Genomic DNA, 18219 nt, shown 5'->3' with positions numbered 1-18219 from the left:
TGTCTGTGATTGGCCGTGACGGCGCGCGGCCCGGTTTGAACGGTGGCCGTTGCGGCGCCGCCATTGGAACGGGCAGCGGCGGTTCCAGGTCAGTCCCGCGGCCGCCCCGCGACACCGGGCAGGGCCAGGCCGGGCCCGCTCCGTCCCCGCTCCAGCCCCGCTCCCGGCCCGGGGCCTCCGCTCCATCCCCGAGCCCCGGCAGGCCCGCTGCACCCTCCCCTCCACCCCAGAGCCCCGCTGAGGCCGCTTCCCGCCCGCTCCACCCTCAGGCCGGGCAGGGCCGCGACCAGCCCCGCTCCGTGCCCCGGCCCGCCTCACGGCGCTCGTGTCTCGCAGGCTGGTGATGGTGCGGGAGGACGAGAAGGGCATCCCGGTGCGCGTGGCGCTGCGCTGCCGGCCGCTGGTGCCCAAGGAGACCAGCGAGGGCTGCCGGACGTGCCTGTCCTTCGTGCCCGGCGAGCCGCAGGTGAGCCACGGGGCGCTCCCGGGGGTCCCGCAGCCACCGGGCCCCGTTACCAGCGCTGCCCCGTCCCTCTCGCCCGCAGGTCGTGGTGGGCAATGACAAAGCCTTCACCTACGACTACGTGTTCGACCCGTCCGTGGAGCAGGAGGAGGTTTTCAACACCGCGGTGTCGCCTCTGGTCCGTGGCATCTTCAAAGGTTTGTCCAGGGTTTTGCCCGTTTGGAGCCCGTTCCTCCCCGCAGAACGAGGGGGGTGTGAGCTCTGAGGCAGTTTTCATGGAATGCCAAAGGAGTTTGTGTCGGAAGGGACCTTAAAGCCCATCCAGTGCCACCCCTGCATGGGCAGGGACACCTTTCACTGTCTGAGGTTGCTCCAGGCCCTGTCCAGCCTGGCCTTGGACACTTCCAGGGATCCAGGGGCAGCCACAGCTTCTTTGGGCCTCCCCCCCTCACAGGGAGCAATTCCTTCCCAATATTCCTCTGGCAGTGGGAAGCCATTCCCCCTTGTCCTGTTACTCCAAGCTATTATAAAAAGTCCCTCTCCCTCCTTAAGAATAACACAATGAATTGATAAACATCCTCTTCCAGGATGCTGCAGTGGAGCTGGGACAGCAGAGAATTTGTGCTGTGTTTCTGTTTAGCTCTAACAAAACATCCAGTCTTAAAAAAAGAGCTGAAATAATAATTTTATCTGTGCTTTATGAAGTTTTCATTGCCCTTTTTTTTTCCCCTTCAATGTTCCTGACTGTGATCTATGCTTAAAGCTGGTGTAAGCTGATGCTTTTCTGCAAGGATGGTTTTCAAAAATGCAGCTTTCAGTCTCCATGTGACTCACCCGGGTGTCCTTTGTCCCCTCAGGATACAATGCCACTGTCTTGGCCTACGGACAGACGGGGTCGGGGAAAACCTATTCCATGGGAGGCACCTACACTGCCAACCAGGAGCATGAGCCCAGCGTGGGGGTCATCCCCAGGGTCATCAAGCTGCTCTTTGAGGAGAAACAGCAAAGGCACGATTGGGACTTCGTCCTCAAAGTTTCTTATTTGGAGGTAAAAGTTTGGTTTTTATCAAGTTAGGAATAAAGGGAGCTTTGAGGTCCCCTCCTTCAGGTAACAGATATTGATTAAATCAACCCCTAAGACTCCAGGAGGTTTTGTTAATCCTTTCTGGTCCAAGGTGTCTTTCCCTAAAGGTGAAATTATTAAAATGTGATGCTAAATTAGCCCTAATTTCAGCGTGACTGCTCCTTTCTTTGGCTGGTAACTCTGAGCTGCTCCTCTGCTGCCTCCAGATTTACAACGAGGACATCCTGGATCTGCTGTGCCCCTCCCGAGAGCGCTCCCCGATCAGCATCCGGGAGGATCCCAAGGAAGGCATCAAGGTCTGCAGGGCTGGGGACTGAAGGAGGGGTCATGTGGGAGTTTCTGCCATCCCCAAAGCAGTGGAGTGGGGCTCATCCATGTGTTGGGAGCAGCACAGAGATGCAGGGGGTGGGGGTGCTCAGGGAAAGCACAGCTTGCCAAGGAGCACATCCAGTCTCTCCTGCTCATCCCCTCTCTGGTTTGTGTCCCTGGGAGCTGCCTCTGCAGAACTTTATTCACACAAATCCTCTCCCCATCAGCCCCTTGTTGTGGCTGGCACAGCTCTCAGCTCCCAGCTTTGCCCAGGATATCCATGGATTTGTCCCTGGAGCCCTGAGGAGCTCTGGCTCCATCCCCGAGCCTAGCTGGCTCTGGAGCAGGCAGAGGAACCTGGGGGGTGTTTAGGAGCAGCATCAGGATGTGATTCCATGTTCCTGAAGTGAAATTCACAACCAGTTTTTCCTGGGAGTTTCCATTCCAGCCCCCTGGGAATGGGCTGGCACAGCCTGAGGTGCAGGGAGATTTTGCTGATCCCAGGTGGGATGAAGAGGAAGCAGAGGATAAACAATGTTTCCTTCCTGGCTACAGATTGTGGGGTTGACAGAAAGAAATGTCACCTCTGCCCAAGAGACAGTGTCCTGCCTGGAGCAGGGGAACAACTCCAGAACTGTGGGATCCACGGCCATGAATTCCCAGTCCTCCAGATCCCATGCCATCTTCACCATCTGCATTGATCAGAAGAAGAAAAATGACAAGTGAGTGTCACTGTGCAGCTGATGAGAGTTACTTTCCCAAAATTTCCTCATCCTGGTCCTGAGCTGTGCTTCTCAAGGCAGTTCAGGTTTTGGCTCTCTGAATTTTCAGCTCTTGGGCTGCTCCTTTTCCACCTGGGGAGAGTAAAACATTTTCTTTCTGCCCTAGGAGTTGCAGTTTTCACTGCAAGTTACACCTGGTGGATCTTGCTGGCTCTGAGAGACAAAAGAAGACCAAGGCTGAGGGAGACAGACTCAAAGAAGGTCTCTGGGCTGGGACTGGTGGAGTTTGGTTTTCTTCTCACTTGGGACTTAATAAAAGAGCAAAGCACTTGTTTAACCCTTTAATCTGCTTTTTTTAACCTTGCTAAATTTTTAATAAGTGCAGGAAATGAGGAGTTTGGAGCTGTTGAGGTAGCTGTGCTCACTGTGAGCTTTGTCTGCAGGAATCAACATCAACAGAGGCCTCCTGTGCCTGGGGAATGTCATCAGTGCTCTGGGAGATGATAATAAAAAGGGAGGCTTTGTCCCCTACAGAGACTCCAAGCTGACCAGGCTGCTGCAAGGTGAGAGAAGATGATGACAAAGCCTTAACTTGCAGGTGCTTATTAAATAACAAAGCAGGAGAAAACTCCCCAGCTCAGAGCTGCTGCTGCAAAGGGATTTGTTTGTTTAATTCCTCACTGAAGCCAGGCCTTTGCTGTACTCTTATTTTAGGTTGCAAATGCAGTGAGATGAGCTCAAAACAAGTCCTGCTCTCCTGCACTTTGTGTGACAGGAGGAAACAACACAAAATCAGGGCTTATTTTTGGTGGGGAGAAGGAAGAGGAGAAGTCTGGGAGCAGAGATCTATTATTGTACCTTAATTATAGCAACTCCCTGGGGGATGTCACAGCCAGAATGAAGCTCCAGCTGTCTGTGCCTTCCCTGGCATTTGTTTTCTTAGTCTGAATATCTGGTCTTTATTTTTCAATAGCTGGGATTTTTCTTTCAATGCATTTTATTTAAGTTACCCTTTAATTTGGGCAAAGCTTCAGTAATGAAATTACTGGGATTTTGATGGTAATTACATAATTTGCTGCAAAAGCTCGTCAGTATTTTCCATGTCTGAAAGTACCTAATTAAAACCTGGATTAGGCTGGATGTGGGGCCCCGTTTTTTTTTCTGATCAGTAGCTTTAAGAGCCAATTTGTATAAAACCAAAGGATGAAGTTCCATGCAGCTTTGTGATCTGTTCTTATCCAATAATTCCTTAAATTGGAGAAAATTCTGGATGTTCAGGGAGGTCTTGTTATTAGGGAGGGGCAAACCTGAAAGAACTAGGCCAGAAATGGCATAAAGAAATTATTTATTAGGGCAACACCTGGGGCTTCTGGGGTGAAACCTTTATTTTCAAACCCTTTGGCTTGCAAAAACCCACTTTAAACAGACCTGAGTGTGCAGAGGAGAAAGTAATGAGTGGCACCAAAGTCCAGCTGTTTAATCTGCATTTTGGAGACACACTCCTGGGGTTGGAATCCTTGAAGGATGACATTTCACTGTCGTTGTTGCTCTGACAGCTTTGACATTGTTTCTTCTCCTTCCCAGACTCCCTGGGTGGGAACAGCCACACTCTGATGATTGCCTGTGTGAGCCCAGCAGATTCCAACCTGGAGGAGACCCTGAACACTCTGCGTTATGCTGACAGGGCCAGGAAGATCAAAAACAAACCCATTGTCAATGTGGACCCCCAGGCAGCTGAGCTGCACCAGCTGAAGCAGCAGGTACTGGGGGAACCCCTCAGCAAACCCCAAAGGAAGGCACAGCCTCACAAAAAATGCAGAACATTCCTAATGTGCATTGCTCTGTCTCTGGAGGTGGTGGGAAGGGGATGCCTGGATTTTTCTTTTGGAGTTTTCCTGCAGCCAGAGAAAAGTGGTGCTGGTGTAATTTAAATTTCCCTTCCACTCAACAAAGCACTGCCTGGTGAGCTACAGGCACAATCAGAATTACAGAGATGGTTTGGTGCCCTCCTGACATCTCCTGCCTGTGCCCAGCACAGTGGGAAGGGAAGGGTTTTCCCTGGGTTGATTCCAGAGGGAAGTCAAGAACGTTTTGAGGAATAAATAAGTTGAAGTACAGTAACAACACCACTCCTTTCCACAGGCAGTGGTAACAGGGGAATTATGGAGCAGGGAAGTCAGGGAGACCAAGGATCCATGGAGCTGTTACATTTACAAGCAATCATTCTTTGTCTTTGCAGGTCCAGCAGCTCCAGGTGTTGCTGCTGCAGGCCCATGGAGGGACCCTGCCCGTAGCTCTCAAGTAAGATTTGTTATTTAATGTCCTCTGGAGGTGTATTTAACACACTCCAGAGAAGTCTCTGGATCTCTTAGCTCTGGGCAGTGCTGTGGAGTGAGGGGAGAACAAATTGGTTGCTTTTTCCCCCCTCTTTGTCATCCTTACTGGAATTCCCTGGGATATTTAGTTTTGTAGCAAACACCTCATGATTGCAAAAATCTGTTGCAGGAAGTAAAAGAGGAAGCAGGAGACACCTCCTGAATAAATTCCTGTCTCTGAGACCCATCCATCACCCCTCTACCCCTAAATGGGGGACAGCTCCACCTCCATTATCCGTAAAAGCACAAAATCTGGGACAGAGTTGGGCTGTGCAGGTGTTGTGTTCTGGGGATGTTCCAAAACCAAGGACATGGAGGTCACAGCCTCTCTTTGGAGGTTTTTCCTGCACTCTGGAAGTGTCCAAGGCTTGGACAGACCCTGGAGCAGCCTGGTCTGTGGAAGGTGTTCCTGCCCATGGCAGGGGTGGGGCTGGATGAGCTTGAAGATCCTTCCCTCCCAAACCATTCTGGGCTATTTATTTTAAATTATTTAAGCAATAATGATAATTTTGGAGGTGACTTCAGTGCTGTCCCAAAGCCCAATCTCACACCCAACTGCTCCTTGCTGCTGCAGTGGTTTGGCCCCCTCAGAGAGCCTCCAGTCCCTGATGGAGAAGAACCAATCCCTGCAGGAGGAGAACCAGAAGCTGAGCCAGGGGCTGAGTGAGGCTGCTGGGCAAACAGCACAGATGCTGGAGAGGATCATCCTGGTAAGTTCCTTATCCCAGGAGAGCTCTAAATTGCTGGAAGTGAATCAACAGCAGCTCCAGTATTTATGACATATTGAGAATCTCTTAAATGTTCTTTTCATGTTGATTCCAAACCAGTCAGAACCAAAAACCTGCCTGAATCTGTTGGTCTTTAGTTTTCTTTTGGAAATAAATTCAGCTGAATCTTTCAGCTTTTTTAATACTTTAAATATTTTGTTTTAATATTTTAAATAGCACTTGCACACTTGTGTTTTCCTTTCCCCACCCTACTTTTTTCCTTTTGCCTGCAGTATCTATTCCTGAAAAAAATGCTGTGAAATCCAAACTGGCCTTAACCATGAAAGATCTTTCAGTGCATTGGTTTTCACACTGCCAATCTTTTACTGCAAATTATCAGCTGATTTCTGGCTTCTTATCTTCTACAATTCTGATTTCTCTAGACAGAGCAAGAAAATGAGAAGATGAATGCAAAACTAGAGCAGCTCCAGCAGCACGCTGTGTAAGTCCCCACACCCTTCTCCTGGGATAATGTCCTTGGGAATTCAGTGTTTTCAGTGGGATAAACTGGATCCAGTCAGCTGGGGTTTGTTCATCCAGAATTAATTCAGAGGTTGAGTGGGGAAAGTTCTTCTTCCCTGGCACAAACTCAGCATGGACTTGTTCCCCTGTTTCCAGGTGCAAGTTGGATCTGCAGAAGTTGGTGGAGACTGTGGAAGATGAGGAGTTAAAGGAAAATGTGGAGGTGATCAGGAACCTGCAGCAGGTGCTGGCTGAGCTCCAGGTAAGGCTGAACCCAGGGAGTTGTGACAACAATCCCAGGAAATCTGGGATTCCACTCCAACAGCTTCCCTCAAGGAGCCCAGCAATTAAAATGTGAAATGACTCTTGAGATCCACTTCAAAACTGTCCTGTTGTGCTGTAATGCTGCAGAAAGGCCACTTGTGCTGCTCCTGGGGGGGAAGAGAAGGAGGAGTCTACATGGAAAAACCTGACACAGGAGCTTGACATGGATTTACAGTCCCTGAATTGGATGGAATGTTCCAAACTTTGTGATTTTTATGGACAATGTAAATTGCAGAGGTCTGAAATTGTTAAATAGAAGCTTCCAGGCTTTTGTCTAAGGGAGGAATTTCAGTTCTCCCTCACTGGACATTCCTCTGTTCTCTCCTCTTCCTCTTCCTTCTCTCTCCAGTGCTTTGGTTCAGGGAAGATTTCAAGGAATGGCTTTTCCAACCAGACATGGAGGAGTTTTCCTACATTCCTTGAGGAGGAGGATGATGGTCTCCTCTTTCCAGAGAGGCTCTGGCCAGAGAACAATCACATTGTGCTTTGCCATAATGTGCCAACAGACTCTTATTTCCTTCATTTTATTTCATACTTCTCTTGTCATCCAAATATTCTTCTCTTTGTCCACCAGAGTGAAAACGCTGCTGCCACAGAAGCTGCTGCAGAGCTGCCAAACTCTGAACAGGATTCTCCAGGTGTAAGTGAGGGGCTCAGCAGTGCACACCTCACTGGGGCATGGTTTCATCTCCTCATCACTTTTATCTGCTCCCTCCTACTCATTTTCTAACCCAAATGCTTGATAAATCATCATTCCTGTCTGTGCTGTTTCAAACTCAATGTGTTCACTGTCAAGAACCTGTTCTCATTTCTGAATATCTGATTTTTTACATACAAATGAATCTGAAGTGCTCTGTGGAAATAATGTAATTCAGGAGCTTTGGATTGGCCTCTCCTCATCTCCTCATGGCTGTGTCTCCTGCAGGGAGCAGAACTGGGCCAGGAATCCAAGAGAGCCTCTGACTTCAGCACCCAACACGCCCTGCGCCAGGCCCAGCTCTCCAGGGAGCTGCTGGAGCTCAACAAAGCCCTGACTCTGAAAGAGGCCCTGGCCAAAAAAATGTCTCAAAATGATACTCAGCTTGGGCCCATTCAGTCCCAGTACCAGGTAAAGCTGAAATCCTCCTTGGGCAGTTTGTTTTCCCCAATTCCTGCTGGGGAGGGAAGGGAGGAGATCTGTCCTCAGGAGCCTGTTCTGATTTGGGTTTATTCCTTAAGCTGGGTCCCTGCTCCCTTGGGCAGTGTTCCCTGCTGTGCTGGGTGACTCTGTGCCCACCAAAGCTCCAGAGTGTGCTGGGCCAGCCCCTGTGACCCTCACACTGCTCTGAGATGAGGTGGTTTAGCAGCCTGCTGTGAAGGAATGGGGTTTTTCAAAGTTTCTGCATCTTAAAGCTTTGTCTTAGGATGTCTTTCCAAGGTTTCTATTTGGAGATTTATTCTTCTTGTCCTTTCTAGACCAATATCAGGGATCTGGAATTGGAGGTCAGCAACTTGCAGAAGGAAAAGGAGGAGCTGGTCCTTGCTCTGCAAATGGCAAAGAAGGACATCAACCAGGCCAAGTAAGAGGGCTCTGCCTGCAGCCCTGGGGGCTGTCAATGTGTCTGAAAATCCAATGTCTTGCATTTCCATGATCTGTGAAAGCTCTTTTTTGGTGTAAAAATGTCCCTTTAAAGTGCCAGGAGCTGCAGAGAAACCTCCTGTGGGCTTTCAGCAGCAGCAGAGGTGGCAGAGGTGACATTTGGATTTGTTGTTGTTCCTCTCCAGGCTGAGCGAGCGGCGCCGGAAAAGGCTCCAGGAGCTGGAAGCACAAATTACTGAGCTCAAGAAGAAGCTGAATGAGCAATCCAAGCTCTTGAAGCTGAAGGAATCCACAGAGCACACGGTGTCCAAACTGAACCAGGAGATCAGGGTAACCAGCAGGCACCTCTGACTTGAGCCAGTGTGGGCAAAGCAGCTCCCAGGCAGGAATCCCAGAAATCCCTGACAGGAATCCTAGAAATCCCAAACAGGAATCCACTTTCTGTTTAGTCAGACTGAAAATAGCAGTGTTTGGCAGGATTCCTGTGGCTACATGACCACAATGGGCAGGTGGCTACTGAGATTTGGGCGGAAAATAAGTCCAAAGTATCTTCTGGCATTTCTAATTTATTGCTTCAGTCAAATCATTTGACTTCTCTAAATTGTGCCTGTGTTGGTCTTCCCCTTATGCCAAAAAAACCCCTCTGTATTTTAGCACTTTGAGAGTGTTCTGAGTGGGAGCACAGCAAGATTTCCCATCTTCCACTCCCCACATCTGGCAGGCACAGGGGGGAATGGAGGTTGAAGCTCTTTAGGCTGTAAATCCTGGATAATTCTTCCAGCCACTGCTGTTTTTCAGGAAATGAAGCAGCAAAGGGTGCAGCTGATGCGTCAGATGAAAGAAGACACCGAGAAATTCAGGCAGTGGAAGCAGCAGAAGGACAAGGAAGTGATCCAGCTGAAGGAAAAGGTGAGCAAACAAGCCCCTCACTCTATTCTTCCCTCCAAAGGGCTGCCTGAAGGTTTATTTAACTGGGAAGTATCTTAGGAGAGCTGGGAATGCTTTGAAGAGAAGCTTGACTCATGTGGCTGCCACTTTTCACCACTTGGACTTGTTTGTGCTGGAGATCTTCAAGCTCTTGCCACAGCTGTGACTCTGCTCTAAAGCAGACAGCAAAAATAGCCAATATTTGAAGGATTTACAGTTGTGGGGTTTGGCCTCAGCATGGGAGATTTTTAAACTTCCAAAGAAATGTTGGATGTGCAGGTCAATAAACTCCAGCTGCTGAGTGCAATGGCCAGCAGACACCTGGAGTTTGGTGTCACAGCAATTCCTGCCCCTCACTGCCTTGGGGTTCTCAGGCTGGAATTTTGGGGCTGCAACCTTTCCTTTGTCATGGAAAATGTGACTTTTGCAGCTGTTTCTCCTTGCAGGACCGTAAGAGACAATATGAGCTCCTGAAGCTGGAGAGGGATTTCCAGAAGCAGGCCAACGTTCTTCGGCGCAAAACAGAGGAGGTGAGGAGCCAACATCTCCTGGAAATCCCAACCAATCCCTAAAGTCTGCCAAGTGGGGCTGGAGGAAGGAACAGGAGACACAGGAACCTCTGAAAGGAAGTTTAGAGGCTGGGAAAAAATAAAGAATTCTCTCTGTAGAGAAATCCCCATTTCTGCCTTTGAGGGATCCCAGTTAAATTTGCTCCTTAAAGGCCAGGTGGCTCTGGGTGCCAGACTCCTGTGGCAAATCCATGTAAATGCCCAAGGTAGGAAGTGGGGAATGAGTTTGGGTGGTGGATCTACAAGGTTGCAGTTCAAAATCCTTTCAGGATGGCTTCGTAAAAGAAATGCATCTTCAACCCCTCATTTTGGGTGTTTTCTTCTACCTTCAGGCATAGAAGGAGCTTTTCTTTTAAAGGAGGAATGGCAGCAAAGGAAATAAAGGCAGGAATCCTTGAGTTAAACCAGAATAACTTGAGATTGATTAACCTTGTGCTGTCACTGTCCCAGTGTTTGCCCTGGGCTGGGAATCCCTGGTGTTTCCAGCTGTAGCAGATGATTGCAGTCCCTGTTCAGCTCCTTGTGGAATCTTTTCCAGGCAGCAGCTGCCAACAAACGCCTCAAGGATGCCCTGCAGAGGCAGAAGGAGGTGGCAGATAAACGGAAGGAGACCCAAAATCGGGGCATGGAAGGAATTGCTGCACGAGTCAAAGTGGGTAACAGCATTTTTGCATCCCTACACTGGGCAAACTGGGATTTGGGGTGGGTGCTGCTGGCCTTGGTGGCTGGAGCACAGCAGGAGGACCAGGGAATTGCAATGGGATTATTCAGAAGGATTCAGTCCTGAAGTTGAGCTCAACCACTGGGTTTTGGGGGTTATTTTTCCAGAGCTGGCTTGCAAATGAAGTTGAGGTTCTTGTCAGCACTGAGGAAGCTCGAAGACACCTGGCAGACCTGCTGGAGGACAGGAAAATCCTGGCAAAAGAGCTCTGTCAGCTGAAAGAGAAGAAAGATGCTGGAGAAAACCCCCCTCCAAAGCTGCGGGTGAGCGGGAAATTCTCCTTTTCCCACTCCTCTGCTGGCTGTTCAGCAATACTGGATTCATTCTTCTCTCTCCTACTTGACCTGTTCCCTCAGAAGGTGGGGATGGATCCCACCATTTCTGGGAGAAAGGGTTAATATTTTTATCCTCTCAATGTCAGGGACAAGAGGTGCTGAAGGATCTTGTTACTTAATGGAATTTGGGAATTTTTTTTTTCCCTGAAAGGGCAGTCAGGCTTTGGGACAGGCTGCCCAGGGAAGTGGTGGAATCACCATCCCTGGAAGTGTCCAAAAACCATCTGGATGTGGCACCTGGGGACATGGGTGACCCATCAGTGTTGGGTGAATGGTTGGACTCAACCCTCTGGGAGAGCTTTTCCAACCTCAAGGATTCTGAGGGATGTGAGTGGCTCGCTCCACTCAGCACAGGCTTTTGGGGAAGAACAATGGAACAGAAGCTGTGGGGAGATGCCTGGAGGCTTTCCTAGCTGGAATATCTGTAAAAGTGTGATTTCCTCCCCTGTTGCTGCCCTGCATCCCCGTGCTGTGCTTCCAGAGGCGCACGTACTGCCTGGCTGACCTGCAGGCTCTGGACACGGATCTCTCTGTCTCCAAGCAGATTGAGAGCCTGCAAACAGAGATGGAGCTCAGGTAAGGCACTGCCACAGTGCTCATCCACACAGCCTGACACTGCAATGATGAGGGAGAAGTTGCATTGCTGTGCTTACTTAACCAGCACCCTAACCCATCTAATTGTTTTAGAGCCACTGCCAAAGCAAATTGGGGTTTGCAAAAATACAGATGCTGAAAATCTTTTTTCAAAACTCCAAGGTTCAAAATCGTCTTTACAGTCTTGAATCATACTGATGGACAAACTTTTTCCTCTGCATCTGTGGTCTTTAATCATATTTACACTGGGTGTCAGCAAGGAAAGCCTTCCAATGCTACATGGAGCACCTTTGGTGTTTGGTGGAATGGGTGCTCAAGCTCTGTCTCCACAGATGAAAAATATCCCCCATGGTAAATTGTAACTGAAATCAGAGCTGAGGTATAATTACACCAAGAATCCATATCTTTATACACAGGGTGATAGGGAGTGACATCTGAAATTTTGTCCTTGTTTTGTTCAAGACCAAAAATGTCAAATTTGATGCAAAAATCCATTTTTACAGAACCAAGAATTTTCTATTCTTGGGGTTCAAAGGATGCTTCAGGAAGGAATTTGGTCCCAACACCCCATCCATCAGAGGGATTTATAGCAAACTGTAAAAGATGATTTTTTGTATTGGCCAAGTATCTACTGGCAAACTGACCAAACAAGTTGAAAATGGCTTTTCAGGGGGTGAAACCCCCAGAGCCCTTTCAGTGGGTTTTCCTGGCTGTAATTTTTCCAAAATGTGGGGAAAATACTCAGGCACTTAGACTGGGTGTTTTGAGGTATTAATGAGAACATCTGGGGAAAAAAACCTCCACTTGTATTTGGGAATGTGGAGTGGAAGCAGAACTCCACAGGGGAGCAATGCAGGCTCCAGATGCTCCACTGAGCAGCAATAATCTCAATTTATACTATTTTACTTAATATTATGGGAACAGTCACATTAGCCCAGAAAGCAGCCCTGGTTTTCTCCTGTGTTGTAACCCCAAATCCATGGATTCTTCCCCAGGAGTGCCCAGATAGCAGATCTGCAGCAGAAACTCCTGGATGCAGACAATGGAGATCGGGCCAAGCAGCGCTGGGACAGCATTGCCACCATCCTGGAGGCCAAATGTGCTCTGAAGTATCTCCTGGGAGAGGTAAACCCTGGATTTTCCTTTTTTATCCCTGAAAATAAAGGCTGTAAGTCTGCTTAGCCACAAATAACAGGAATTGACCAAAGGAATTTGAGTAGAGCCTTCTTGTGGTGGATGAGGTTTATTCCCCTGTTGAGTTTGGATTAAAGTAATCTGTATGGGAGAGTGAAATCTGAAAAGCAAGGAAGAGGGGGATGGAATAGATGAGGGTCTGGATGCTTGCATAGGAAAGGGAAAAGGCAAATTTCAAAAGTGGAAGAGAAGAAAAAGTATCTAAAATACTTCCTGAGCAGGCAGGGAAGCAGTGGAATTGGTGTTGAGATGGGAAAAAGAAAAATTGGGGTATTGTGGGATCTGGGAAAGAGCAACTGAAGGACAAAATTAGCTCTTGTTCCCTGGTGCTTAGAAATCAAAGGAAAAGGGTGAAAAGGAAAATATTCCAAGTGCTGCAGGAAGGGAGGTGAATTCAGAACTGTGAACAAGACCCTCAGCTCCCTGGTTTATCCCTGTCCCAGCAGGGAATCCCTGTCCCAAGCCATGCCTTGCTCTTGTTTTCCAGCTGGTCTCCTCCAAAGTGCAGGAGAGCAAACTGCAGAGTGGCCTGCAGCAGAGCCAGGCCAGCTGCTCTGATGTGCAGAAGATGCTGATGGAAGAGAGAAACCACATAGCAGAGATGGAGGCAGAGTTCCAAAATCAGATTTTGGTGCAGGAGCAGCAACACCAGGAAAAGGTGAATCACAGCTCATGGAAATCTTGGAGTCTGATCTCCAGGTCTGCTCAGAGGGAAAGGCAAAGGGGGATGTGCTGAAATGAAGCTGGTGCTGAATATCAGCTCAAATTCTGTTGGACTTTTGCAGATAGTTCATTCAAAGCCAAAGAAATCTCTGTATTTATCCTGTGCAAATTGGTTTATTCAGCAACATTCCTCCTGCTTTAAACAAGGAGGTTATACCTGAGCACAAGATCACTTTTCAAATAGATCAGGGTGGAATTGTGCTGGAAGTGACAGGAAATTTCCCTGAGCCTGGACTTCGATGCCAAGTGCTCCTTTCAGGAATTCACCCCTGTTTATTCCAACTTGCTTTTAGGTTCTGTACCTGCTCAGCCAATTCCAGCAGAAAGAAGCAGCAGAGAAGAGATTGGAAGATTCCCTGAACGAGCAGGAGAAACAACTGCAGGAGCGACTGCGGTTCCAGGTGCACAGGCTGGGGGAGGCTGGGATCCTTTGGGATTCCTGGAATTAGGAGAAGGATTGTGTGTTCCCTTTGCAGAAGCCTGCATGGTGTGCTTGCTGTGCAGGCTGGAATAACCCTGGGGGATTTTCTCTTCTTTATCTCCAATGAAACAAATTTCCTCTTGTCCTGCAAACAGGAGGAAGAGCTGGAAAAAATGAGGGAGATCTGTGAGAAGAACCAGGAACTTCTCCGGGAAAATGACACTCTGAAACAGGTAGAGCCTTGTACAGACACCAGAGCCTCGTGGCAGCTGGGTTGGATGATTTTTCAGAGCTAATTTTTGTCCCTTTTGACAGAAACTGCTGCTCCTCCAAGTTGCCAGTGGCCAGAAGCTCAGGCACATCCAGCAAAGGCCACCTGAGTCTCCAGACTCTTCTTTTGATTATGTTCCACCCAAAGTAAGAGGCTGCACAGTTTATATTGCACCTGAATTCTTTGCCAGAGTTCATCTTGGCTGTTTATAATGTGGTTTTCATTCTCCTAAGCTGCTTTTATCATGCACTTGTTCTGCTCATTGAAGTGGCCCCTTCAGTCCTTTCCAGAAGACTCAAATACTTTACATCAGTTTTTTGGTTTTAAAAAAAAAAAAAAAAAGGCAAACAAACCCCAAACCTGTTTCCTCCTTGTAGTTCTGACTCTATCCTCCTTCACAATCCAGATTGTTTTTCTGTAGCATTCCCAGTCTTTAAATTATGGAGTAAGGCATGTGTTTCACAGCCAACTTTGCTGCTTTGCATAGAGCAAAATCTTAGTGCTGGGAGGAAGAAATGATTTAAAATTCTTTGGACAGGAGTGTGACACTTGTTTTTTGTCATGTGATGTGTCAACAACTTAGACTTCCAAGGATTTGTCATCAATAGTTTAAATTGATGGAATTTTCAATCCTGATAATTGGATCTTTTTTCCCCTCCCTCACCCCACAACCTTCTTGGCTGTGAGGGACTCTGAAAACCCTAATAAAACCAGATTAAAATGTAATCATTATTAGTATAATTAATGAAATAGAGCTGCTTTTTGGTGGCCTAACCCCTGGTGCTCCTGTGTTGCAGCCCAAGTGCCGCCGGCAGACGACGGCCAAGCCCCGAGCACCCAGCCCCGAGGTGGATGTGGAGGAGCTGTTCTCTGACCCTGGGGAGCTGGAGGATTCTGACTGGCTTCCTGGGAAAGCAGGCAGAGGAACCAGGAAAAACCTCATGGGGGTAAGGTCCAGCTGCCCTTGATCCAGTGTCTGTTAGGGAATCACTTGCTGTGTGCAGGGGTTGGGATGGAGCTGTGAGGTGTGGTGTCCCCACTGTTCTCAAAGTGGCAGGAATGGGTTATTTGGGTGCCTGAGGATATTTGGGACATTCCCACAGACACAGCAAAGGTTGTCTGCAGTCAGCAAGACCTTCCTGGACAGGTTTTCCCTGTCACCTTCTCCCATGTTCTGTCCTGCTGCCTGTGTCTGAGCTGGCCTCTGCTTTACGAACAGCCCCAACAGCAGCCAGACCCATCCAGGGAGTCAATTTTAAGGAAAAAAACAAACAAAAAAAGGATGTCCTGTTGTGGATCCCTGTTTCCTTTGGGAACCTGCAGCTTGCAGTCCTGACAGAGCCTCAGCTTCCATCTGTCTGTGTCAGTCTGGAGCTTCAGCCTGTGGCTCAGAAAATTCCTGAGGCTTTTGAGGTGGGGACTCCTTTTTGTGGAAGTGTGGCACAGAAACTGAGATCCTTTGGCATAGCCTCGAGTCAGGCAATGAGTAACTGAAGGTACTTATCCTGTAGATCTTGTAGGTGGAAGGATTTTATTCTGGATATTAGGAGGAAAATTATTCTGGGATGTAAAAAAATGCAAAATGCAGTGAAATGGCAGTGAAATGCAGCAAGGGGCAGCTTGGGGGTGTCCTTGTCCTTGAGATGCCACAGCTGGCAGGACCTGGAGCATTCCAGGAGCATCCTGGCCATTGGATCCCCCTTCCCTCCCTCACAGTGCTCGTGCAAGGGCCGCTGTGGGAACAGGCAGTGTGGCTGCAGGAAGCAGAAGTTGGGATGCACCGACGGCTGCAGCTGCACCGCGGCCACGTGCAGGAACAGGGAGCGGGGCCTGGTGAGTGCTGCTGGCTCTGGGGGGCACAGGGCTGCATTTGGGCTGGAGCAAAGCTGGATGAAGGGATAATTCCCACACAAGTATAGTTTGTCCAGGCAGAGCAGGTGCACTTTGCTGAAACTCTGAATGTCACTAATTAGCGCCTCTTTGGTAACTGAGGAAAATTTTCCACTGCAGGACCAGGCTCTGCCTTTCAGGACAGAATTTTGGAGATTCACAGCAAAGATTTTCATGTTCCCACTTCTCATCCACAAATCTGAGGATAAAAAGTTCCATTTTCCATTTTGGACTAAATAAATTAAAGTTTTGTCTTTGGCTTCAGACAACACAAAACCCTGACTCATTCCCAGATTTCTTTTTAAGAATGGAAGGGATGGTTTGGGGGAGGGGGTTGTAGCAGCAGGAAGGTCCATGAGAAACTGATGTTCCTAGTGGGAATTTTGCTCTTGGATCTCAGAGATGTGGAGCAGGGACATCCCATAGTGCTCTAATTATTAGTGCCTAGTCTGAGCTGCAGCATCCTGTACTGTGGAAAACTTCCCACCTGGAGAGCAGGGGGCTGTGGTGGGAAGGGAAGGGATGGATGGATGTTCTGCAAGAGCTTCACCCTCTGCTGCCCCTCAGGAAACCACACCATGTGAGGAGCACAAAAGGGACTCGGAGGGGTCCTTGAAGCTGGAAGACCCCACGGAGGTGAAAGCAGAAGAGAGCTTCTTCCGGCCTCTGTGTATCACTCCAACCACCAAGGTATTCCCAGGGGAGAGCAGAGCTGCTGAGTGAAGGGTCTTGGAGGGAAATCACCCCAGAGGAGAGGCTGCTGCTGGAAAACTGCACAGCTCCAGGCAGCTTATGTGGAAGCTGAGCATGTGTTGGATTCCTAAGTTCCCACACTGAAATGATGCCACGAGCTTGCCACGTTTTCCTGCAGCACCTTCAGCAAGGAGAGAGGGGAAGTGAGGAGTTTGCAGGATAAAATCCTGTCTGTCCATGTTCAAAGTGACCTCTCTGACCTGGCACATCTCATTTCACCTCAGCTAAACAAATTCCCTTATCCCATGGGAGCCCCCTATTCCAACTGCTGTCTCTTCCTGCTGCATGGTATTTTGTCAAAAATATTGTCTTTTTCCTGACTTGAGTAAAAAAAGCAACTCTTGAGGTTGGCCAGGCACTTGGTGTCCTGCTGCCTTTGGTGGGTCACCCAGCTGTGACTAACTCCAAAGACTGTCCCTTGCTTTCCCCCAGGTCCTGCAGGACATCACAGAGCAGGAGGTGCTCCTGAAGATTCCCAGCACTGCTGCCTCCCTGCTTGGGAGGGATGAGGAGTCCCGGGAGAACCAGAACCCCTTTGGCAGGAGGAAGAAGAGGATGCTGAGCAGCAACATCAGCTTCTTCTCAGGCTGCACCCCCATCAAGGAGTAGTTTACCTGTCCTGGAGCTTTTCCCATCCCTTTAGGCCACATTCCTGGTGACTTTTGAGGGAGTTGGATTCTCCTGCTGGAGCAGCAGCTCCTGCCCTCAGCGAGGGAGCCAAACTGCCTCTTTCTTTGTTATGTCTCTGTAAATATTTTTGTGTTGGGGGCCAGGTGGGGGGTAAGAATTTTTCCTCTGAAATTCCTGGAGTGAATGGAGGTGATTGTCCAGGTGGGTGTTCCCAGCTCCCTCCCTCCTGCTGAGCTGTGAACGCTGGGTACGGTTTCACCTGTAATCTTGAGAGAGCTTTGTCTCTGCACTGGAGCTCTGCTCCTTCCTCTTCCCATGGAGCCTGAAGGAACTTTTCCAGCTGCCCTGGGGGAGCCATGGAGTGAGAAGGCCCTGGCTGAAGTCTTAAACCAGCAGCTCTGAACTGCTCAGGCTTTCTGGCCCCTTTGGCCGCTGGGCTGTGTTTATCCAATGAACTTAGAAACTTGACCTATGTGAATAATGTAGGAATTTTAACTCTGGTTTGTGATTTTAATAAAGGAGTTACTAAAGAAACCTGACTCGGAGTTGGGATTATTGTGTACAACACCCCCCAGCCTCCCCTGTGCTCTCTGTGCTTAACTTTGGTCTTAAAACCAGTCCAGGAGTTGCTGTCACTGGGACCTGCTCAGGTCTTTCTGTCCAGACACCCCAAACAAGTTCCTGCTGCTTTTCCTTGCCCTCAGCCCTAAGTTATGAGTCTCAGCAGGAAGAGAAGGTGATAAATGTAAATTTTGTTAAATTTATTTTTTCTCTTTTGCCAATGGGCATGACCCAGCCCTTCCCTGAGAGCTGCACAGGGCTGTGGGATTTGGGCAGCAGTTCCCTGACCTGAGACTCCTCTTTATTTACCTGTTGGATGAGGCTCTGCCAACTTAGAGACTCCCAGGATGGTTGGGCTGGAAGGGGCCTTAAGGATCATCCATTTCCACCATCCCAGACTGCTCCAGGCTCTGTCCAAGCTGGCCTTGGACACTTTCAGGAATGGGGCAGACCCAGCTTCTCTGGACATCCTCTGCCAGGGCTTTACTACTCTCACAGGGAAGAATTCCTTCCCAAACTCCCTCTCACTCTCCCTGCTTTCCAAG

At 48.8% G+C, this 18219-nt stretch overlaps 1 protein-coding gene across 1 annotated transcript; it reads left to right on the top strand.

Moving 5' to 3' along the window:
* Positions 1-43: 43 nt before the first annotated feature.
* On the top strand, positions 44-17626 carry KIF4A (kinesin family member 4A). The gene is made up of 31 exons (XM_071442218.1): positions 44-88; positions 337-466; positions 546-660; positions 1321-1511; positions 1754-1843; positions 2412-2578; positions 2745-2839; positions 3022-3141; positions 4163-4338; positions 4818-4879; positions 5528-5663; positions 6104-6162; positions 6339-6444; positions 7081-7146; positions 7432-7614; positions 7962-8065; positions 8271-8415; positions 8884-8994; positions 9459-9542; positions 10120-10233; positions 10410-10565; positions 11119-11213; positions 12227-12356; positions 12913-13083; positions 13442-13549; positions 13725-13802; positions 13885-13986; positions 14638-14787; positions 15557-15673; positions 16298-16420; positions 16916-17626. The coding sequence occupies exons 2-31, from the start codon at positions 344-346 to the stop codon at positions 17090-17092; spliced, it is 3654 nt and encodes a 1217-aa protein (XP_071298319.1). The 5' UTR covers positions 44-88; positions 337-343; the 3' UTR covers positions 17093-17626.
* The last annotated feature ends 593 nt before the right edge of the window (positions 17627-18219 follow it).

The sequence above is a fragment of the Agelaius tricolor genome, unplaced genomic scaffold (assembly GCF_023055355.1).
Source record: "Agelaius tricolor isolate 1412-34295 unplaced genomic scaffold, bAgeTri1.0.p SCAF_17, whole genome shotgun sequence".
Lineage (NCBI taxonomy): Eukaryota > Metazoa > Chordata > Aves > Passeriformes > Icteridae > Agelaius > Agelaius tricolor.
This window is presented reverse-complemented; position numbering and strand designations above follow the sequence as displayed.